This window comes from Lacerta agilis, chromosome 17 (assembly GCF_009819535.1).
Source record: "Lacerta agilis isolate rLacAgi1 chromosome 17, rLacAgi1.pri, whole genome shotgun sequence".
Classification (NCBI taxonomy): domain Eukaryota; kingdom Metazoa; phylum Chordata; class Lepidosauria; order Squamata; family Lacertidae; genus Lacerta; species Lacerta agilis.
Window position 1 is genome coordinate 14,452,558 of NC_046328.1, and position 23,227 is coordinate 14,475,784.

General features: G+C 49.8%; 1 protein-coding gene and 1 long non-coding RNA gene across 2 annotated transcripts; one reads left to right on the plus strand and one right to left on the minus strand.

The window, feature by feature from the left end:
- Nucleotides 1-414: 414 nt before the first annotated feature.
- On the plus strand, nt 415-1,734 carry LOC117038865. Its single transcript, XR_004425723.1, has 2 exons — nt 415-524; nt 1,552-1,734. It is a non-coding gene; the product is annotated as an uncharacterized LOC117038865 (long non-coding RNA).
- A 5,135-nt stretch (nt 1,735-6,869) lies between these two features.
- Nucleotides 6,870-21,690, minus strand: RAB36 (RAB36, member RAS oncogene family). Its single transcript, XM_033174959.1, has 10 exons — nt 21,571-21,690; nt 20,813-20,904; nt 20,091-20,156; nt 18,868-18,969; nt 18,244-18,308; nt 18,059-18,110; nt 10,431-10,512; nt 8,430-8,520; nt 7,758-7,877; nt 6,870-7,004 (listed from the first exon to the last, which is right to left on the minus strand). Exons 1-10 carry the CDS (start codon nt 21,637-21,639, stop codon nt 6,940-6,942), a joined length of 804 nt encoding a protein of 267 aa, XP_033030850.1. The 5' UTR covers nt 21,640-21,690; the 3' UTR covers nt 6,870-6,939.
- Between the last annotated feature and the right edge of the window lie 1,537 nt (nt 21,691-23,227).

The following is a 23,227-nucleotide window of genomic DNA, read 5'->3' on the forward strand; positions in this document are numbered from 1 at the left end:
GCGCTGCCCATGAGGAGCCGCCGCCGCCGCCCCCTCGGCGAGGGCGGGCGGGCAAGAACAAAGGCGCGAGCCGAGGCGGAGGCGAGCGCGGCCGGCAGCCTGCCTAACGCGCCCGGGCGGCGGGCTCCTCTCCTCTCCTCACCGCCTGCCTGCTCGCTTCCTCCTTGGCCTCGGCAGGGCCCGAGCCTTAGCCCATCCTGCGGCGGCGGCTACTGATCCAGGCAGGCTCAGGCGGGGTCGGGCTGCAGCTCTCCTGGCGGCTCCGCGTCGCGGCTGCCCATCGCCGGCTGGCCCAGCTCGCGCTCGGGATGGCAGCCGCAGGAGCGGCGAGGGCGGGGCGGGAGGCCAGGCGGGGCGGCGCGAGGGGGCGGGACTGGAGGAGGAGGAGGGGGCGGGCGGGACGGGCTTGGCTGCGTCGCCCCGCCCAGGGCCCAGAGCACGTGCAGAGCGCCTCGCCACCGCCGCCTGCTGTGGATCCGGCTGGCTGGGTCAGGCCTGCCAAAAGGACCAGAGCCCAACTTGAGGTAGGAGAGAGGACGCTTCCCGTTCGGTTATGCTGGGGGGCATAGGAACCAACTCTTAGGGCTTTCAGCCCGCTCAATAAAATATTTGAGGGGGCTGTACCGCCCCCCCAAGGTGATGGGCATTGCTATTCAACTAGTGCGCGCGCACCGTGCCATGTGATCGATTATGCGAGGCTGGGCTTACCTGCCCCCCCCCAAAGGTGGCACCCCTGCTGGGTAGGGGGCTTCCTGTTGTGAGAATGGAGCAGCGGAACAGCCTGACTGCTGGCCAGTCCAGGGCAGCATCCTGTTCTCTCAGTGGCCAACCAAATGCCCCAATGGAAAGCCCACAAGCAGAATCTTCGTTCCCGTAAGAGCCAGTTCCTAGGGGACGAGGTCCCTTCGTCAGCCCCCCAATAAAATATTTGAGGGGGACAGCTCCCCATCCAGTTGATGGGCATTGCCATTCAAATGAGGTGTTTGCCACATCTTGTGACTGATTATGCAGGGCCTCCACCAATATTTTACTCAAGTTGGTACCCCTGCCCCATAGGAGCCAACTGTTCGGGCCGAGGTCCCTTCAGCCCCTCCAATAAAATATTTGAGGGGGGCATCCTTCCCCAAGTTGAGGAGGATTTCCATTCAAATGTCGTGCACGCGCCACATTATGTGATTGATGATGTGGGACAGGGTTTATTTTAACTGCCCCCCAATATTTTATTCAAGTTTGCATCCCCAGTAGCCTTCCCTCTCTCCATGAATTTGCTTAATCCTCTTTTTAAACCATCCAAGTAGGTGGTCATCACTGCCTCCTGAAGTTTCATAGCTTTAGCTGTGCACTGTGGGAGGAAATACTTTCTTTTAACTGTCCTGATTGGCGAAGAGGGCCTTGGGTCTGATGAAGATCCAGGCCTCTGCTTATGTGCTTAGAAGCTTGTCAGAGTCCCACTCCTGCCATCATACGGAGTTGAAGATCTCTTTGGCTGCGGCTGTTCCAAAGGACGGGATGACTCTGCTTATGTATGTGTTTTCCTCTCCTGACACCTAGGCAAAGGGTGGAGCAGAGGCCCCCCCCCTTCCCCGTGGCATCACCTGGGCAGCCTACCTTGAGCAATTCCAGTGTCTGCAGAGAGCGGGGTGCCTTTCAGGTGCTCAGCCCCAACCATGTGGCCCTCCTTTCCCAGAAACCCAGAGAGGTTTCCTGACTAAAATAAACAGGCTTCAAATGAAAGCGAGTTGTTGTTATTATGTCCATCTGTGTGGGAGGTTGGCCTGTAGGAGCTGCCAGGCAATTAACTGGTGTTTGGGAAGGGCTTTGGGACCCATAGATGGAGAGTGTTGGTGCTGCTCACTCCAAAGCATTAAGCATGCTCCATTTTTAATGCTGCTCAATAATCCATCAAACCTCTTAACCACTTTTGCTTCTAGCATACCAGGACAAATTATGACAGCTTCCCTCCCTCCCCCCTTGGGAAAATGGTTTACTAGCGTTCAGATTATTCCTCCACTTAACACAGAATAATCCCTGCCACACAAGATGGTTCAAACCGGGGTTGGGGGGGGGGAGGCCTTTAAAGACAGCCCCATGTTTGCAGAGTTGAAATCCTAAACAGCATTACTTAGGAATCAGCTCCACTGAGTTCCTAGGCAGACTTCCAAATAAACACATAATAGGATTGCAGCTTGATTTCAGAAGGCATTTGTCTTGCCATCTTTGGACCGAAAAATAAATTTCTCTTCCCCCTACCTTCCATTGCCTCTTTGTTTTAGCTGCATCATATATGTGTGTGTGTCAATCTTGAAACACTTAAAATTTAAAATACATATAGGGCAAGTTCAGTCACATGGGTGGGTTATAAATAATAAATTTATTATAATTAATTATTATTACAGAAAGCAAGCAAGCAACAACCTAGTATCGCCCATTTAAACGTACACCCAATTAAAATGGTGGGGAGATGTAGGATTCCCTTCTTTCCTCAAGGAGCTTTCCTCAAGGAGCTCAGCACCGCAGATCACCCTCAAGTCAACAAATGAGCTAGGGGGGGGGATTCGGCATTAAGGCCTCATTTGCCCTGTAGACCAGTGGCCACACTCTGCATTAATCTATTCTGGAGCATATGCTGCAGAAGTTAATGCTGGGTTTATCCACTTCTTTCCCCCTTGAAGCAGCCAGGCTCAGGATTCCTGATAGGTGGAGGTCAGCAGTGACAGGTGGGCTTCTTTCCCACATTATGGCTACGTATTCATGCTGGCTGCGAGGCAGATGGAGAGTAAGAAGAAGAAGAGTTTGGATTTGATAGCCCGCTTTATCACTACCCGAAGGAGTCTCAAAGCGGCTAACATTTTCCTTTCCCTTCCTCCCCCACAACAAACACTCTGTGAGGCGAGTGGGGCTGAGAGACTTCAAAGAACTGTGACTAGCCCAAGGTCACCCAGCAGCTGCATGTGGAGGAGCGGAGACGCGAACCCGGTTCACCAGATTGCGATTCTACAGCTCTTAACCACTACACCACACTGCCCCATTGAGCCCAGTGGCCCTTGCTTCTTCCTAAAGATGCACAGGGTGGGAGATTTGCACTCCTTCAGATCTGCCTCCCACGATTGGGCAGTTCTCCTGAGCAAGTGCCCTTGAAACACACTGACCACTTTGCTTAGGTCATCTGAGGTTCGAGACCCACATTGGACAAGAGATTCCCGCATTGCAGGGGGTTGGACTAGATGACCCCCCATGGACCTCTCCAATTCTATGATTCTAAAGTCTCTGCAGGCAAGCTTGTCTTCAAGAGCTCATGTTCCCACAATGAGCCTGAAGCCCTTGTATCTCTGAGGAGGCCATGCAAGCGGCCAGGCATTTTTGCCACTCCCTCCTGTGGGCAAAATAGCTGAGTCCCCTCACACGCATACCTTGGCCAGAAAGCTGTTGCAAGCGCCGTTTTTACAAAGGGCGCACTGCATTTTTCTTAGCATTCCTTTTCCAAAGGCAGGCCTCCTAATGCAGAGCACTCCAGACATCTCCCAGTAGATCCCAGTCTACCTCCTAGTGGACACATGCACCATTTGTTCGCATAATATGCCCCTGAGCATCTTGCTCTTCCACCTAAGCCTCTCAGAATAATTTCCTCTGGGAGGCATCAGGTGAACAGGACAGGAGGGACTTGCCTGCCTGCCAGCCAGCCAGCTAGCAGGCCTCAGTGCAAAAGCAAGGAGTCCTCCAATATTTACCTAGCTGCCAACAACTTCCGTGGCCCTGACAGCTTCTGCCAGATGAGCAAACAGAAGGTGCATCTTGCAGAACCCTTCCCTTATAAAACAAATAAATATAAAAGCTAAACTGAGAAATTAGAATCGGATCGAGAAATTGCAGTCGTACCTTGGATCCCGAATGCCCTGGGACTCGGGACATTTTGGCTCTGGAACGCCGCAAACCCGGAAGTGATTGTTCTGGTTTGTGAACGTTCTTTTGAAACCCAAACATCTGATGGGGCTTCCGTGGCTTCTGATTGGCTGCAGGAGCTTCCAAAGCCGCAATTTGGTTTTCGAACATTTTGGAAGTTGAATGGACTTCCGGAATGGATTCCATTTTGACTTCCAAGGTACGACTGTACAAATAAATGGAAGGGGGTGGAAGGGAAGCAGCTTTCACCCAGCCAGAGCTTACGAGTATTTCCTTGGAACATCCTGACTAAGCTATCTGTCAACAGTAACGTCACGCAAGGTTTTTTTTGTGTGTGTGTTTGAATGTGTGAAAATGAATGATCGATCGTGATACCCACACACCATAAAGCCAGGCCTTCGTGTACCTGTCACAAATGGCAGAGGACAAGGTGGTTTCTTGTCCTGTTGCTAAAATGAAGAGCTGTGCCCTTTCTGTTGATCACCCTCTTCTATTTCTCTAAAAGAAGGATGCAGAGGAGAACCCTGTACAGTATGCGGCCAAGGAATGCACCGTTCAAAAGGAACACACACACACACACACACACACACACACACACACAACGTACTTGATCTTATCAGCACATGAATAATTGGTTTTCTGGAGAAGACCCAAGTGTGTCAATCTGGCCTAGCATTCTGCTCCCGACTGTGGCTGGCTAGCTGCCTCGAGGCCAGCAGTGCAGGGAGAAGCCCATGAGCCTTCCCTGGTTGACCTGCACCTATGAACCAAACCCAACGTATCCTTTGTATTTTGTTTGACCTTTCAAAGGTAATGCTTGTTTGCAAAATGCATGGTGCTGGCACGTTGGGACAGAATCCACAGTGCCACATCAATCCTTGGGACTCAGCCGTGCATCATCATCACAGATGCCCGTACTTGTGATGACTCCCTCCGCCTGCTCGGCTGAGTGTGCCGCCCCACCAAAAGCCAAAACGCAACTCAAAAGTGCCATATGAAGGCTATTTCTGAGGGGAGAGGAGCTGCACTGAATGTCACAACGTCACAGGAAACAGCACAGCCTCGGGTGGAAAGAGCCCTTGCCTCCTACATGTTCCAAAAGGAACAGTTACTGTCTTTGGCAATCAGAGGAACGTGAATGGTGGCATCATAAGGTGGGGGCGGGATCTGAGCGGCTTCCAGAGGAACGGCAGACCCCGAGCCTGAGAACAGAAGGGGGAGCCAAGGGCAAAGGTTCTTGATACCCCTGCTCTGACTCCACACCAAAGGAAGGAAGGGAGCTTGGTAACTGGGCAGTTCGTATCCTTGGCTTGCTTTGAATTCTGGAAAGTTCCCACTATCCCTTCCACCTGTTTTGGCCAGAGACAGGGAGCCACGGTGATCCCCAAGTGGTGCCCTTGACAATTTCCTATGTGAGTGAAAGCTATCGACTCAGTTCAGAAAGGAAAGAAGGTACCCTCCTCCCTCGGGGACCATATCTAAGTTTGTGTACACACTCTGCATTCAGTTCACTTCCACTTCTGGTTTGGGAAGTGGGAGTACACACAACATTAGCCACCATCCAGATCTATCCTATTGTTTGTGATGAAATACTGTGCTATGGTGTGTTTTCCCACAAACTAGCTTTGATCCATATTGAGAAGGGGGGGACGACGACCCCATCTTAGCTGTGGTTTTAAGCCTATAATGTGTGCACAGCCTTTGTGCCTTTTGACAGGTTCAGCTCTCATTGGATTCAGGGGGCCAAGCAGTTTTCTGGCCACCAGGGAGGAGACATGCCACATTTACACTAACAAAACGTCCGTGGCACCCAGTGCCCGCCCAGAAACTGGGGAAGGTGCCAGAAAGATTAAAAGCAGCAGAGAAATGACGGACTTGCACATCAGCATCCAATCTGGCTGGAACACACACACCCCAAACTAGCCAAGAGGCACATTCTGGGCTTTAAGGAGCTCTCCCCTTTCTCCTGGGGTGGGGGGATGTTTTAGCATAAATTGTTCTGGCTTCCAAAGTATCAAGTCTTCAGAGGACATCAGAAAGCAAGTTTTAATTCCACAACTGACATGAAAATAAAGACCTGTTTTGTACAACAGCAGCTCCTAATATCTAAGGCAGTTAGAGAAGTGGGATCGTTCCACACCTCAGAGCAATGCAGAGGACACGGGAGGCAACCTACCACCCACTACTGGCTAAGATGGAATGATGATGCTCATTCCTTAACCACCATCTGAGAAGGACCACAGGACTATGTGCTTTCTCTTCCTTCATTCTCTCACCCCTCGGATTCTACAGATTCCTCCTGCTGCTCTTAACCATGATTAAGTCAGCACTATGATTAACCATGGTGATCACGAACTAGAGAAATGCATCTTGAGAAGGGTGCAAATCTGCCAAGACTACAACTCTCAGGGGCACCAGCTGGTAGAGGCTGTTTTGGGACTACCTTTCCCTCCAGCCACAGTCAGAGGTCCAAGGCATCTAGGGAAGACCGACCTGCTCCCTTAGCTGGGCTAGAAGGAGTTTTAGCCCCCAACACCTGGAGGGCGCCAGGTCTAACCAAATTCACAGAGAGACACCAAATCTGAGCTTCCTTCACATCTACAGCCTCTCTCATAGGGCAGGTCCATCGTGTGCTCTCCACTCCCAAGGCCTGTCATTTCCACAGAAACAGGCTTTGCAAGTTTGGAACAGGATGGGTTTCCTGGAGAGGGAAAGAGAGAGAAAGAGAAAGAGAAAGATAGATTGTGCCGATAACAAACACACCCTCCTGGAAAAGGCAAATCATTTCCCATAATGTGAGCTCAGAAAATAGAATTTTTCCAAACAGTGGAGAGAGGCTGTCCGTTCCCCCCCGAAGGCAGATCAAAGCAAAGTGGGCTTTGGCGGGGAGGGGGGGCTGCACCGCTGCTTCCCTGCCACCCCCTCCTGCTGCTGCTGCTGCTGCTGCTGGTGGTGATTCAAAGATTCAGCTGCTTTACTGAAGTGCTATTTGGTGAATCCTCCAAGAGGCCAGGAAATTGTTATAGCCACAGCTGGCTACTAGCAACAACTTGGGCTAGTTTGTGGGTTGGCTTCCAAAGTCTCTGGCGAGTCCCCTTCTATTTCTGCAACAAGGGAACAAAGAAACGACCAAATCAATCCTTTCGGAACATCACTTTCCAGAAATGGTTAACAGGCAACATCCTGGTCTTCATAAACATTTGCACGGTGCTAGATGGGGAGGCAAGCTTCCTGTGCTTGTCAGCATGAAGGCTGGGGTCCTACTGGCCTCCCTTCCCCAATCTGGTGCCCTCCAGAGGTTTGGGACTGCAGGTCCTATCAGTCCTAGTCAATATGGGCACTCTGGAGGGGAGGGGCTGCTATATGCATTTATATTTATTATTTATTCATAAGGTGATTATATACCACTTTAGAGAGAATCAGTTTACCCAAGGGAAGGTGTGCCACAACACAGAACACAGAGAAGTACGAAAGGAGGCCCCAGATACAAGAAAGACCGTCTATAACCTATTTCATACTTTGAAGATGAATGTGAACATCTTGAATTGGGCCTGGGAACAGAACAGAACAGAAACCAGTGCAACCAGTTTTAAAACAGGGATTCTGTAAGTCCTAAGTGGAACCCTGGTCAGTCATTTTGCTACTGCATTTTCAGGCCTACTGAAGTTTCCAAGTGGTCCTGCGATTCTAGGGCACATGGGAGGAGTCGTAGCCCAAAACGGTTGGAGAGCAACCGATCAGCAAAGACTTTTCTAAGCAGAAGGAGAAGCTACCTGGCCCCCAACTATCCTCATTCCTTGAACATGTTTTGTTTTGTTTTGTTTTTAATCAAACAAAGACAATTCAGTTCAACCTACTGATGAGGTTTCCCGCACCAATTTGGGCCATTCGGCTGTTGCTCTTCTCCAGCTCCATCAGCATCGATTTTTCAAAGGCCAAGGCAGCAACTCGGGAAAAAAAACCCTTGACGTTTTCCCCTGGTGAAATAAAGAGGGTGGGGAGGTGGAGAGGACGCTGTACCCTTTGAGGGGCTCGAGTATTTAAAGCAGTGTTTCCCAAACTTGGGTCTCCAGCTGTTTTTGGACTACAATTCCCATCATCCCTGACCACTGGTCTTGCTAGCTAGGGATGATGGGAGTTGTAGTCCATCAAAATCCAGAGGGCCATGGGTTAGCCACTCCCGTTTTAAACACAGGGTGGTACTATAGGCAGCTGCTATAAACAAAAGAATGGCTCTTGTCTCTGCCAACATCCCTACCCACCCACCCCTCCCAAAAATGGGGGGGGGGGCCTCAAGGGACTACCTTTAGCATCTTGGCATGAGCCTGTGTGGAGTGCTAGAGCAGAAGGGTATATTTTACAAGGATCAAACTCTGCACCCAAGCAGAGCATCACTATGAAAGACACTGACCCACTTAAGTCCCTGGGCAAGCTGGCAGCTTAACTCCTTGAAGGAGACCAGCTGGCATGCCCACCCCGTCAGCCCTACAGCACTGGCACTCCCAAACACTTCAATAGGCTCAACTCACCTGTCTTGGCTGAAACGGACCAATATTCTGCCTGCATTTCATTGGCCAGGTGGATGGCGTCCTGTTCTGTCCGCTCACAGGCAGCGTCAGACTGAAAAAGAAAGGAACCAGAGCCAAGGAACAGCGATCTCTATGTTGCGCTGCAAATGGGTAAACTTCCTCCTCACCCCCAAAACACAAATATGACCTACCTAACAGCCGTTTTTCCTTCTTAAGAACAGAGGGATTTGCTTCTGCAAAATGTGGCCATGAGTTGGCTTTAGAAAGAGATCAGACCAGCTTTTCCCAACTAGGGATGGGCATTTCCAACTTCTCTTGCCTTTTCAGCCCCCCACACCCCACCCAATTCAGTTTGCTGCATTTCCACTTTAGTTCCCCCCCCCAAAAAAAACAAGTCCTTGCAAAAATTCTTAAGTGTTTTAGGGCACATTTTTCTTGTATAGTTTCGCCTGATAAACACAGATGCTTGCAAGTCATTTCCACTATGCCGTTATATACACTTTTGGGGGCTGGTGAACTGTAGATGAACATTTGGAGAAGGGCAAATTTCTAAAGATAAAAGCTGAGTTTTCTTTCATTTTTTTTTAAAGGAAGTGTGAATGAGATGAGATTTGCATTTAGAAGTGAACCACATTGGATTCCTGCCCCCATCTCTCTCTCTAACCAGGTGACCTCCAGATGTTTCAGTTGGCAACTCCCACCAGCCCCAGCATCATCCAGCTATGTGGGCTTTGTGGGGCTGATGGAAGCTGCCGTCCAAAACATCTGGAGGGCACCAGGTTGGCAAAGGCTGAATTAGGCTAATGCATTGAAGAATTAGTCTGCCAAACAGAAGCTGTAAAAGACTGTGCCACCTTTTAAGCTCTGCCTGCTGGCACTTAAGAGCATTTGGGGTTGGATACATAAGAACCTGTTCAGGAAAAGAAAATTTTGCTTCCTTCTACCTGGGCAATTATTGTATTCTTACTTCACAGTGTATGGAAAATGTAACATATGAACCTGCCCTTACAGTTGAACCCCAAAGGGAAAAAAACAGCATTTATGGTGGTGTTCTGCCGATTTAATTTTTCTACGGTATCTGCTCTCTGTTATTTGTAAAATACAAACTCTGTCCTTTTTCTACGTTTTGTAACTTTGACTATATATTTTTTCCTTGTTTGTTTGCTTTAACTTTTGATTTTACATTGATAAAAACCTTTATTATAAAAAAGAACTTTTCCCCATCCCATGTACGGCTATTACAGTAAAGAGGAAAAGCTGCCTTTAAGCATCTGTTGTCAGAGCCTAGATAGGCTGCTCGTCTCTCCTGAGTTTTAAACTTGCATTTTCCTCCCACTGCCTTACCAAAGAAATCTGTCCAGAACTGACAAGTGCATGTTCCTTTGGGGGCATGTTTCCCCTGCTTCAACAGGGCAAGGAGCTGTTTAAGCAGAAATAATTTGAAAAGACCCCAGGAAAGTGTTTGTGCTGGAGGCTGAAGAAGACAAAGAAGAAAACCCAGCTCAACAGCAAGAAAAGTGAATTCTGAATCCTTGTCGGGTCTTGGCTGTGGAAGGAAGCACAGACCTCAGACCACAGGGATTCCTTGCTCCAGCTTCTGCATACAAAGGACGTTGTCCCTCTCTCTGCTTCAGGCCCCTTTTATCTATGTGTCCTGCATGCGTCGGCCAGGCTTGTCCCAAGTGCTCCCAACTGGAGGCTTCACATAGCAGGCCAGATATTCTGATACAGATCACTGTTGTGCACCCACACATTCTGTTTTCCCCAGTTGTGGTTACTGGTTGCAGTTTCCGCTGCAGTTACTGATGGGTCTGGATAGGCTAGAACTTCTTCCAGCCCTACTGTTAGGCAAGTTGAGCTCCCGGCAACCAGCCATCATCACACAGTTACCATCCGGACGGGACAAATAAATTGTGTATGGAAACTGCAGTTCCGTAATACTGCTCAAGGTTCCGAGTTGAGCAGCTGCAGCATTTATATTGCGAGCTGCAATGCACTTACCACTAAATCTTTTTTTGTTCCAACGAGAAAGATGAAGCTGGAGCCTGGTTCATTCTCCCTCAGTGCATCCTCCAGCCACTGCCTGAAAAACGAGGAGGAGGACAGAGAGAGAAAATGTCCGAAGGATTTAGAATGCACAAGATGGCTGAGTTTCATGTAAATGCTTTTAATGTTTGATGTTTTATTATGATTTTATATGTACTGGAAGCTGCCCAGATGTGGATGTGGCAACACAGCCAGATGGGTAGGATATAAATGATAAGATGCTGATGCTGCACAGTGTCAGGGTCGAGTCAGATGAGGAGGAGTGGTGGCAAGCCCCCCCTGATAAGGCAGCACCCACAGAGGAATCTGAGGAATTCGTACCTGGGGAAGACTGGTGGCGGCATTCCTCAGAAGAGGAGGAATCTGATAGGGAGGAGGAGGAAAGACAAGAGCGAGAGGAAGAAGTGGGGGCAGGAGCAGGTCCCAGTCCAGAGCGGAATCAGCCGATCCCCTCTCCTCCTCCCTTCTCAGCTGTAGAACGCCGAGCTGAGAAGCGAAGGCGGCAATTAGAGACAGCTGTAGCTCATAGGAAGTGTGGGAGTGAGCCGACTACTTAAGAAAGCTACTCCCCTATTCCATTGCGTCTGCAACAATTGTGTTGGGCGCGTGGTTGCTGTACTCGTCTTGTTCCTGTGTTCCTGGTTCGTATCTGACTGACTTGGCTTGTTCTGACTTGGACTGTTTCTGACTTCGGCTTCTCTTGACCCCAATACTGTTACCTGACTTCGGCTGGCTTCTGACCTGGACTGTTGACCTTGGCTTATCTCGTCCTGACTGCTGCGCTGCAGCACACCAACTTGTTGTCGCCCTGACAGATTGCAGACGCCTACAAACCCTCTTGCTCTGTGAGTATGACAGAACAGGGGGCTGCTGGGGGGTCTCCCACAACCCCTCCTCCTTCTCCACAAGCACAGATAGACCAGCTGCAGGAGACTGTACAGCAATTGTTACGAGCTAATCTGGTGCTTCAAGGACATGTGGAACAGTTGACTATTGCTGTGAACACCCAGCAAGCACAGCATGGCTCAGCAGGAGTTCTACCTCCTCGGCCTCCCCCTGTGTTACCACCTGCAAAATTCAAGGGGGACAGGCAAGAGTTTCCAGCTTTTAAGGCACAGGCCATGCTGTACATTCGAGTAAGGGAAGCAGAGTTTGGTTCTCCTGAGGCCAAAGTGGCATTCTTGATCAGTTTGTTGGAAGGAACTGCCAGGCGTTGGGTGACACCTATGCTGGTGGGCAATCACCCTCACTTGAGGGACTATGACCGTTTCCTGGAGGACATGACAAATATGTTTGAGGACAGACAGAGGAAAGCAGCCAACACCCGGAAGCTCTTGCAGCTCCAGCAGGGTGATGGGCCTTTAATGGACTATGTTACGGAGTTTTGCCTCCTCTCTCAGGAACTGGGGTGGAATGAAGAGGCCCTGTTAGCGCACTTCAAGGCGGGGCTCCAGGATGACATACTGGATGAGATGGCCAGGGTCGGGCCCCCTAGTTCCCTGGATGCCGCCATTCAACTCAGTGCCCAAATCGATGAACGCCTGCAGGGGAGAAGGAGAGAAAGAAGGATGGCGCACAGGCCACCAGGGAAGGGGGAACCTCTTCCCTTCGCACCTCCCCGCCCGGTGAGAGCAAGTCCTTCTGACCCGCCAGCTGAAGAACCCATGCAGCTTGGGGCAGTGCGGGGGCCGTTGACAGGGGCTGAGAAGGAGCGGCGACGCAGAGAGCGACTTTGCTTGTACTGTGGCAAGGGGGGTCATTTTGTTCGCAACTGTCCAGCAAAGAGCGTTGCCAGCTCTCGCCCTGTAGCCGGTGTGGGGGAAGGGTCTGGTACTAATCCCCAGCCACAGGGAAACACCAACTCCCAGCTCTGGTAGAGGCCACAGGGCTGGGAAGGGCTTGGATCTCTGAACCACAATGGCCTACCCCTTCGCCTCCTCCGTTAGCTATTCCAAGCCTGGTTTTGAATGCACTGCTACGATTTCCAGATGGGCACCAGGTGCGAGTGTTGGGCTTGGTCGACTCAGGTGCCTCAAACAACTTTCTAGATGAGGGCGTAGCCCAGCAGCTAGGGCTGGAGACTCGAAAGTTGGAGGTACCATTGACTGTGCACACCATCGACGGCCGTCCCCTGCTCTCCGGTGCTGTTACCCATGCCACCGCACCCTTGATGCTGGAGTTACCGGGACACCGAGAACAAATAGTCCTGTATCTAGCCAAGATGTCTGCGGCTCCGCTGGTGCTGGGAATGCCATGGCTGACGCAACATGACCCGTCCATTGCGTGGGGGCAGCGCTCCCTTGTGTTTGCTTCAGCGTATTGTCGGCATCATTGCCTGGGAAAGCGGAATGTCGAAAGGGAAACAGCAGCACAGGGGGCACAAGAGGGAACTCTCACAGGAATGGAGAGTCAGCTACCAGTGGAGTACCACGCCTTCCAAGACGTGTTTTGCGAAAAGGAGGCGGACCAGTTACCACCCCATCGGCCGTATGACTGCAAAATTGACCTCCTTCCAGGCTCACAACTGCCCACGAGTCGGCTTTATCCAATGTCCGAAACAGAACTGGTGGCATTGCGGGAATTCTTGGACAAAAATCTGGCCAGAGGGTTCATCAGGCCCTCAAAGGCACCGGGCGGTGCGCCTGTCCTATTTGTGAAGAAAAAAGGCTCCTCTGAGTTGAGGCCTTGCATGGACTTCAGGAAGTTGAACCGCATCATTGTTCCAGTCCGTTACCCCTTGCCGCTCATTGGTGAGTTGTTAGAGAGGTTGCGTGATGCACAATTTTATACAAAGTTGGACTTACGAGGTGCCTACAATTTAATCCGTATACGAGAAGGGGATGAATGGAAAACCACTTTCAATACTCGGTACGGTAGCTTCGAGCACTTGGTGATGCCCTTCGGAATACAATCGGGAACTGCGACGTTCCAGGCCTTCATAAACCACGTGTTGGCAGACCTGGTAGACCGGTTTGTGGTGGTTTATTTGGATGACATTCTGATCTATTCAGAAAATCTGACACAGCATGTGCAACATGTACGGACTGTGCTGCAAAGGCTGAGGGAACATCGCTTGTATGCGAAGTTAGAAAAGTGTCAATTTCACGTCTCCTCGGTAGACTTCTTGGGTTATCGTCTGACCCCAGAGGGCATAAAAATGGACCCTGCCAAGGTACAAAGTGTGCGTTCTTGGCAGGCCCCGCGGACAAAGAAGGACCTTCAACGGTTCTTGGGGTTTGCGAATTATTATAGGAAGTTCCTGCCCAAGTACTCCTGGCTCACGGCACCCCTCACTGATTGCTTGAGGGGTAAGCAACCGTTTCAGTGGACTGAAGAGGCGCAACAAGCCTTTGTACGCCTCAAGGCCTTGTTCTCAGCCGAGGCGTACCTGGCCCATGCAGATCCCCGACGGCCTTTCATAGTAGAGACCGATGCCTCTGATAGAGCCATTGGAGCAGTGTTGCTGCAAGCTGACAAAGAAGGGTTCTTGCGGCCTTGCGCCTTCCATTCCCGGAAGTTGAACGATTCAGAAAAGAACTATACAATCTGGGATAAAGAACTATTAGCCATCAAAGATGCCTTCGCAGCCTGGAGGCACTTCCTGGAGGGCGCCCAGCACCTGATAGAGGTCCGTACCGACCACCGTAACCTAGAATACTGGCAGACAGCCCGCCACCTCAATCAGAGACAGATCCGGTGGTCTCAGTTCTTTTCCAGGTTCCATTTTAGGGTAGTATATGTGCCAAGTGAACAGAATAAAGGAGCTGACGCATTGTCCCGGAAGCCAGAATACGGGGATGCCAGTCAAGACCAGGTATTGAGGCACATTCTGCAACCCCACCAGTTGCAGTTAGCCACGGGGTCAGCCGTGGCCATCTCTGAATTCCAATGCCACACAGCAGCAGACCCGTTCGCCAGGGACAAACTAGCAGCACTAAGGGAAGGCAATCCCGGGATGGAACTGTTTTCGGAGGAAAATGGTCTACTCTATCACAGAGACGCTCTGTATGTGCCAGACGGAGAACTGCGAGCCAGGGTGCTACGCCAGTGTCATGACTGTCCGACAGCTGGTCACTTTGGGAGGTACAAGACACTGTACCATGTGACGCGTCAGTTTTGGTGGCCGCAAGTGCGGAAGGATGTCTGGGAGTACGTCAGAGCCTGTGATGTTTGCCAGCGCGCCAAGCGACCCCGAGAAGTGCCGGCGGGGCTGCTACAACCACTACCTACTCCAGAGGGGCCGTGGGAGACGATAGCTATGGATTTCATTACTGACCTCCCGGCCTCACAACAACAGACAGTAATCTGGGTGGTTGTAGACCTTTTCACCAAAATGGCCCACTTCATACCCTGTAAGGCGCTGCCGACCGCCCAAGAAACAGCCCGGTTGTTCATTGATCACATTTTCCGACTGCACGGGCTACCCCGTCAAATTGTGTCAGATAGAGGGGCCCAGTTCACTTCCCAGTTCTGGAGGAAAGTCATGCAATTGCTAAAGGTGGATGTATGCTTGACCTCCGCGCGGCACCCTGAGAGCAATGGCGAGGCGGAAAGGACCAATGCCACACTGCAACAATACCTGCGCTGCTATGTTAACTATCGGCAGGACAACTGGGTGAGTCTACTTCCCTTGGCGGAATTTGCATATAACAATGCCTTGCATGCCTCCTCACAACAGTCCCCGTTCTTTGCCAACTATGGGTTCCACCCGCGTGCCTTCCCGTCTCCGGAATCATTACTGCCGCTACCAGCTGCTGATGAATTCGTAGAAGAATTATCAGCTATACAAGGGCTTCTACGAGATCAGCTAGAACGGGCCAAGGAGAACTATAAGAGAACGACGGATGCTCACCGCCAACCTGGCGCAGATATCAAGGTGGGGGACAAGGTATGGCTGTCTACACGAGACCTGCCGCAGAAAGGTCGCTGCAAGAAGTTAGCTCCACAGAGAGTGGGGCCATTCGAGGTAGTACAGCAGATTAACCCTGTGGCCTTCCGGCTCCGCCTACCGGCTACAATGCGGATTCACCCGGTGTTCCACCGTTCACTGTTATCGCCAGCGATACCAGCACACCGCTATCAACCTGTCAAAGAGATACCACCGCCCGTCACGGTGGATGGGGAAGTGGAGTACGAAGTGGAACAGATCCTGGACTCCCGGTGGCGACGGCGGAAGCTGCAATATCTCATTGCCTGGAAGGGGTATGGGCCGGAGGCAAACTCCTGGGAAGATGCAGAGCTTGTCCATGCCCCAGCACTACAGAAAACCTTCCACGCGCAGCACCCAACTCGGCCTAGACCACCAGATTGGGAGGAGGAGAGCTGCTCTGGAGAGGGGGGTGATGTCAGGGTCGAGTCAGATGAGGAGGAGTGGTGGCAAGCCCCCCCTGATAAGGCAGCACCCACAGAGGAATCTGAGGAATTCGTACCTGGGGAAGACTGGTGGCGGCATTCCTCAGAAGAGGAGGAATCTGATAGGGAGGAGGAGGAAAGACAAGAGCGAGAGGAAGAAGTGGGGGCAGGAGCAGGTCCCAGTCCAGAGCGGAATCAGCCGATCCCCTCTCCTCCTCCCTTCTCAGCTGTAGAACGCCGAGCTGAGAAGCGAAGGCGGCAATTAGAGACAGCTGTAGCTCATAGGAAGTGTGGGAGTGAGCCGACTACTTAAGAAAGCTACTCCCCTATTCCATTGCGTCTGCAACAATTGTGTTGGGCGCGTGGTTGCTGTACTCGTCTTGTTCCTGTGTTCCTGGTTCGTATCTGACTGACTTGGCTTGTTCTGACTTGGACTGTTTCTGACTTCGGCTTCTCTTGACCCCAATACTGTTACCTGACTTCGGCTGGCTTCTGACCTGGACTGTTGACCTTGGCTTATCTCGTCCTGACTGCTGCGCTGCAGCACACCAACTTGTTGTCGCCCTGACACACAGGGTAGTTTGCGTAGGATGAAAAATGACAAGGGGTCAGCCCATTGTGGAGAGTTCTGGAGGGAATGGGGGCTGCATACACACCATACATTTAAAGCACGGAAGACTCAAACAGAATCCTGGGAACCATAGCTTACCCCTCACAGAGCTACAATTCACATTACCCTTAAACCAGTGATGGCCAAACTTGGCCCTCCAGCTGATTTGGGACTACAATTCCCATCATCCCTGACGACTGGTCCTGTTAGCTAGGGATGATGGGAGCTGTAGTCCAAAAACAGCTGAAGGACCAAGTTTGCCCATCACTGCCTTAAACTACAGTTTCCAGAATTTTGCAAGGAGGGAGAATGGGCATTAAATGTGTTTTAAAGGAATGGTGCACGGGACGCCTCCGTTAGCCAGAAGCGGAAGAAATACAATTATGATGGAGGGGGGAGCCCCACAAAGTTCTGCTCCCATCAGCAGCAGTTTGGGCCAACTGCACATGGCAGTATTAATACTCTCAGAGCTGAAAAGATGAATAAATAAGCAACTTATGATATTGACATGCTAGATATAAGGATTTATCAGCCGTTTCTCAAGTGGGAAGCCAGCATTGCTTGCTCGTAACTGACCACCTGATACTGTTCTCCGTGTTAGGATTGGTCCTTGAATAAACAGGTGAGCAAGAGCCTAGGTTGGCCTTTGGACTACAACTCCCATCAGACCCTTGGCTGTGCTGGCTGAGGCTGATGGGAGTTGTAGACCAAAACATGTGAAGGGGATACAGTTGGGGAGGGCCAGCCTCGTCTCCCGCACAATTCCCCCACCCTGAGCCAACTCACTGACATACACTCCATTGTCCACCAGCCACATGTTGGCCGATTTCATTCATCCTGAAACAGAGCCCCTGATCTTGGGTGCGATTGTGTGGTATATGAAAGTACAGAAAGTGATCCATTGGAGGAAAGCAGTAATGAGAGGAACTGGGGATTAGCATGATGAGAACAGGAGGAAGGGGCAGAGGGGAGAGGAAATGGAAACCAGAGAAAGAGGAACACACACCATATGTTCTTTCCTCTTGAGAAAAATACAGTTTCTCCTCTGCCAGTTCTCTTGGAGCAATGCCTCATGTCTGGCCCACCAAAGGGGGTGAGCAACTCAGCCATCCTTACCAAGTGCAGACGGAAAACCCTGGAGGGAAGCCGGGCAGGGAGGCCCCCATGGGACAGATAAATGGTGCCAGCACCAGGAAAATACAAACACCTCCAGGGAATATGTCAAAGCTAAACAGAATCAAGACAGCAGCAAGGAGAGAGAGAGAGAGAGAGCGCACACAGGGAAACTCTGCCACCCATTTCACACGAAGAGCAGCGATTTCTGTGTCACATGGCAATGAGCTAATAAAAACCTCATTCTTTCAGCAAGTGCAACTGAAACCTCAATACCAACCCTCTCTATTTATCGGGGTGGGAAACCTGTGGCCAGTGGTGGTGCAACTGGCAAGGGCAGAAGGCAGAGAGAATGAACAGGAAGTGGAACCAGAGCCAACTCATTTTTGTTTTTTCCGTATCCTCCTCCTTCCTGCTCACACCCACTGACAGGCCCACCCTGCTTAAGCCTGTCTAATCCCCCCAGTCCTCAGGAAAGTTTTTGCAAGAAAGAACGGCAAGGACTTACTTGGTGTGATCCAAAGTCTGGATGTCGGCCAAATCAAAGACTGTTATAATCACTGCAATGAAACCAAGGGAGGATTAGGAGACATTCTAGGTCCAGAAGGCAGGAGAAAGGAGTCATTTTAGTTCTAACTCAGCAGACATCCAGAAGGAAAGAGGCTGGGGACACAGGGCTGGCTTTTGACTCACCTTCTGCTCCTCTGTAGTAGGCAGATGCAATGCACTTGAACTTCTCCTGGCCGGCTGTATCCCATCTGGGCAAGAGTGGAATAAGGGAAGTTTGATCAGTCATGGTGAGCGAGGGCCTAAGTGAGCCCAGGGATAAAGCAAATGGCTTAGGAGTACAAGCTGAAGAAGATTGTGATGCCTGAGACAATGCCATCTGGAAGATGCCCGTTTAATCAGACTTCCATCCTGGCCACTGGCCTTGCTGGCTGCTGGGGGGGAGTTGGAGCCCAGCCAACAGCTGAAAGACCCCCACAGATCCCCCTGCCCCTTGGTTTACAACCAGTAAAAAGTCAGTTTCTCAAAATGAATAATGGCAGCTCGGCCATTATTGGTTCCCTGAATGAAAGCTGACAGTAAGAGCTGTTCAGCAGTGGAACGGTGGAACTTCACTGGAGTTTTTAAAACAGAGGTTGAATGGGCATCTGTCATGGATGCTTTAGGTGAGATTCCTGCATTGCAGGGGGTTGATCCTAGATGAACCTTTGTGTTCCTTCCAACTCTATGGTTCTATGATTCTTTGATTCTGGCTGGCTCTGTTAAAACATCCCACACGTATGGTGAGCAGCCTGTTCATTTCCAACTTACATCTGAAGATTGTATGGAACTCCAGCTATCTCAAAACGCTCAATTTCAAAATCCACTCCAATGGTTGCCTTGTAATCCCGGTCAAAAACATCTTTACAAAACCTGCAAGGGAAAAATGGGTAGTACCCACCTTATTGTTATGATTATTGTTATTATTGTTGCTATTATTAATATTATTATTGGCTGCATTAGATTGTTTTTAATATTGTGCTTTAATTTTGTAACCTGCTCAGGGACCTTAAGGTGAAGGGCAGGAAATAAATAAAATTAAATAAAATAGAAAAGGGTGTGGGAATGCTGACAGTAGGATGTTTGAAAGAAAGAGCAATGAAAAAAAGGAGAGGGAAGAAGTCATGTTGGCTACCCTGGCCTTAAATCAAAAGTTTTCACATAGTGGAATATTTCTTAAATATTACTACTATTATTATTTATTCAATTTATATACCACTCTTTATCAAAAGATCCTAGGGTGGTGAACAACATTAAAAACACATTACAGAACATCAAAGATAAAATAATAATAATAATAATAATAATAATAATAATAATAATAATAATAATAATAATTTATTTGTACCCCGTCCATCTGGCTGGGTTTCCCCAGCCACTCTGGGCGGCTTCCAACAGATATTAGGATACATTAAAATGTCACAGGTTAAAAACTTCCCTGAACAGTGCTGGTTAAACACGCATCTAAGAGCCTTTCTAAGTTCTGAGCGGGAGGAACTCAAAAACAGAGACTGGCAGCTGTGTTCGTAGGCATGGGTCAGGAGCAGATGCATAACTGTAACCTGGGGTGTCTCCTCCTCTTGGTACCATCCTTAAGGCAGTGTTTTTCAACCTTTTTTGGGCAAAGGCACACTTGTTTCATGAAAAAAATCACGAGGCACACTACCATTAGAAAATGTTTAAAAAATTAACTCTGTGCCTATATTGACTATATATAAAGTAATTCTCTTGAATAGGAATCAAATAAACAAATTTTTCCCACGGCACACCAGGCAACATCTCGCGGCACACTAGTGTGCCACGGAACAGTGGTTGAAAAACACTGCCTTAAGGAGTGCTTGGCAAGCACTGCTTCACGCAGGTGGTAGCTACGATGCAAACTGGTCAGCCAGAAAAGACTTATAAACTGAGGTCAGTGGCTGCACTTTGAGGCTGGAACTTTGGACAGTCTTTGACAAACACCACTAAAACTACTTGTCAAAACAGATTTGTACCTGTTGATGAGGCTTGTTTTTCCAACATAGAGGTCTCCCACCACAACCACTTTTGATATTTTTAGCCTGAAACACACATGTTGTTGTTTTTTCACATTGCACAGTGTCATTGAAATGGAAGAACCATATCAGATTAATACTTCTATTTGGACCCATAAAAATATTACAAAGAGCACATATATGAGATACAAATAGTGCAGAGTAAAACACACACAAATGCTTAAATAATAATTATTCTACAATAATCTGAATAAATTATACAATACCCCAGATCCCTGAAATAAGTGTGTGTGTGAACCTTTCTTCAGGCTCTTGCGATCTTATTTGTGCTGCAATGTTCCTTCTAAATTGTCAACGGATTTCATATTTTTTTAAGATTTTAAGGTTACCAGTATATAGGCATTTTACACCCCAGCAATTTTGAAACATTGCAAAACGTATACAGTGGTACCTCGGGTTACGGAACCGATCCGTTCCGGGGTGCCATTCACACCCCAAAAAGTCTGTAACCCGAGCGGCGATATCACACATGCGCGCATGACGAAACTTCCAGGTTTGTCGCACTCGCAACCCAAAAAAACGCAACCCGAAACGAACGCAACCTGAGGTATGACTGTATTCTTAAGATTACAGGTCAACTCCAAAATACATAAGGAAACATTGCCTGTGACCAAAATTCTTGTTACGGCACAAAGCTTCATTTCTCCTTGACGCAGACTCACCCAACAGTGCCTGTGTTCTGTCGCCGACAGGCACTCCTCACCTGGGCGTGGAAGTGATCTTTGAGCTGGAGGCAGGCCTCAGGTGTGTACCACTGCAGACACACAGGAAACAGGAGCATGAGATCAACTGGGCCAGGACTTCACCTAGCCAGTCCTCTAGGACAGCTTTGCCAGGCCCCAAGGCAAAATGTATGACAGGCTCTGTTTTAGGGAATGCCTCAGGCCAGAGGTTTTCAACCTTTTAGGGTCCACGGCTCCCTTGACCAACTACCTTCTTTCTGTGGCACTCCTGTGGGGCTCAGGATCCCAGTTGTGTCACCCCTTGCTTGCAGAGCCGGCACCTACGGCTTTTCAAACATCTTCCGTTTCCTCAGCCTCCTCTCCTCTCCTTAGGAGTCCTCTGGGCAGCCACTGCTGTTGCTCCTGGTCTCGGAGCTTCCCCACCCCACCCCAAAAGAGGTGCCTCCTCACACTGCCCCACAGGGCACCCTCCCCCTGGACGGCCCCAGAGGCACTATTTGCCTGGGGAGCTTGTAGCCAGGCCTGTAACAAACAGCCATGCAAGCCTTTGGGAGGCAAAAACGCAAGAGGGCATCAGAGGAGGGAGGGAAGGAAAGAGGGGCAGAGGCTGGTGTTGCCCGTGGCACCCCTGACCACCATTCAAGGCACGCCAGGGTGTCACGGCACACTGGTTGAAATGCACTGCCTCAGGCCGTCAGGGAATGAGCCCAGCGGACACAAGAGGACAGTTTGCCTACCTTGGGGAAGTGGGAGATGGTTCTGTCTCTGCTCACAGGTGGCGTCACATGCAGGAAGTTGGCCTTCATTGCCCAAGCTCAGCGGGTGCTGACAATACAAACCAGAAAACAATATCGGGGTCATATTGGGGAACTTGTCAACAGCGAAACGCAACACCAGCACTTAATGCTTGCCTTTTTGCAGTCCTGACAAAAGTAGTTTTTTCTTTTTTTTTTGTATGGTATTCCTAGAACTGGGTACCTTTATTGCCACTGAGGCAGGGCAGAGCCGTCGTGGCTGGTAGCCAAGGATAGCCTCGTACTCCATGAATTTGTCCAATTCTGTAATTTCCCAGTCTGGACTGTACTAAAAGCTTGTGGGTGTGTCTGTTTTCCCTGACTAGTAGTTCCATGTTTGATTGCAAGCTAAGGAAGTTAGCAGCCTGTTGGCTGGTGAGCCTGGCATTTTCCTGAATAATAAAACAGCAAGGCCTTTCATGGATAAAGGATGTTGCCAGGATGTTGCCATAGTAGAGGTGAGTGGCATTCTGAGCTTACAATGGCCCAGAGAGAGGGCACAGGGGGACACCCTTTGCGAGGGCCTCTTTTCACAGAGAACATGCCTTTATCCATTTGGATTATAGTTTAACTCACTTTAACCATCTCCCCGGCGCCTCGTGCCACTCCAGAGGCTCAGCTGGAAAACAACTTCAGTTAGCAAACCGCAATGGTCCTGTCCGTCATTATGCGGGTCCCCCATCTGTCATAACGTTAATTTAAAACTTATGATCCGTCTGATTTCCAGAATGAATTTAGGAGGCTAACAAAGCAGAAAATGCCATACAATATTTTAAAGCCTATGTCACGCCCACCATTCCTGCAAAACAACAACCCCACCGGCAGTCGTAAAATATTAGGATTAGAAACCAATATCAGGAACGAAGTCTGGGCATAGCGGCATGACACCAAAACTAACCCAAAAGCATTCAGCCAAAAGTCTTTTCCGGAACAGCTATGTTTTGCAAACCTCTTAAGGAGAAGAGCAGTCTTCTCCAGCCTACAGGAGTCGTGTTCCAAAGCATCTGAAGGGCACCACGTTGGAGGGAACAGAGTGTCAGGGCCTGATGGCTCTCACTTGGCATTCCTCAGGAAAAGCCATACACTAGGGCTGGGGAACCTTCATGGCTCTCCAGATGTTGATGGACTCCCAACTCCCATCAGCCACAGCCAGCATGACCAAGGTTTGTGGATGAGGGAAGCTGAATAGCTCAGTTGGTAGAGCACAAGACTCTTAATCTCAGGGTCGTGGGTTCGTGCCCCATGTTGGGCAATAGATTCCTGCATTGCAAGGGGTTGGACATGATGACCCTCATGGTCCCTTGCAACTCTATAGTTCTATGATTCTATGAATATGCAGAAGGCTTCGTCGCTCAGTGGTAGAACATGTGCTTTGCATGCAGAAGGTCCCAGGTTCAATCCCCAATGGCATCTCTAGGTAGTGGTGGGACACACTCCTCGCTTGAAGCTGCTGCCAACCAGTGTTTCCGTGCGCTCTGGCACTCGTCATGGTGTCCCGTTGCACCAGAAGCGGTTTAGTCCTGGGACTTATGTTCACATGTGGTCGGGATGTAAATATGTACAACATTTTTGCCAAAGGGTGTTTAAGGAGATAACAGAA

Bases quoted from the DNA above. Each gene is read 5' to 3' on its own strand.
- RAB36 (XM_033174959.1), bottom strand. From the start codon at position 21,639: ATGAAGGCCAACTTCCTGCATGTGACGCCACCTGTGAGCAGAGACAGA. The intron at 18,111-18,243 runs GTGAGTCAAAAG...GTTTCATTGCAG, and splicing joins CTACTACAGAGGAGCAGAAG to TGATTATAACAGTCTTTGAT. The intron at 7,005-7,757 runs GTAGGTTGAACT...CCCTTGTTGCAG, and splicing joins TGGTGCGGGAAACCTCATCA to AAATAGAAGGGGACTCGCCA.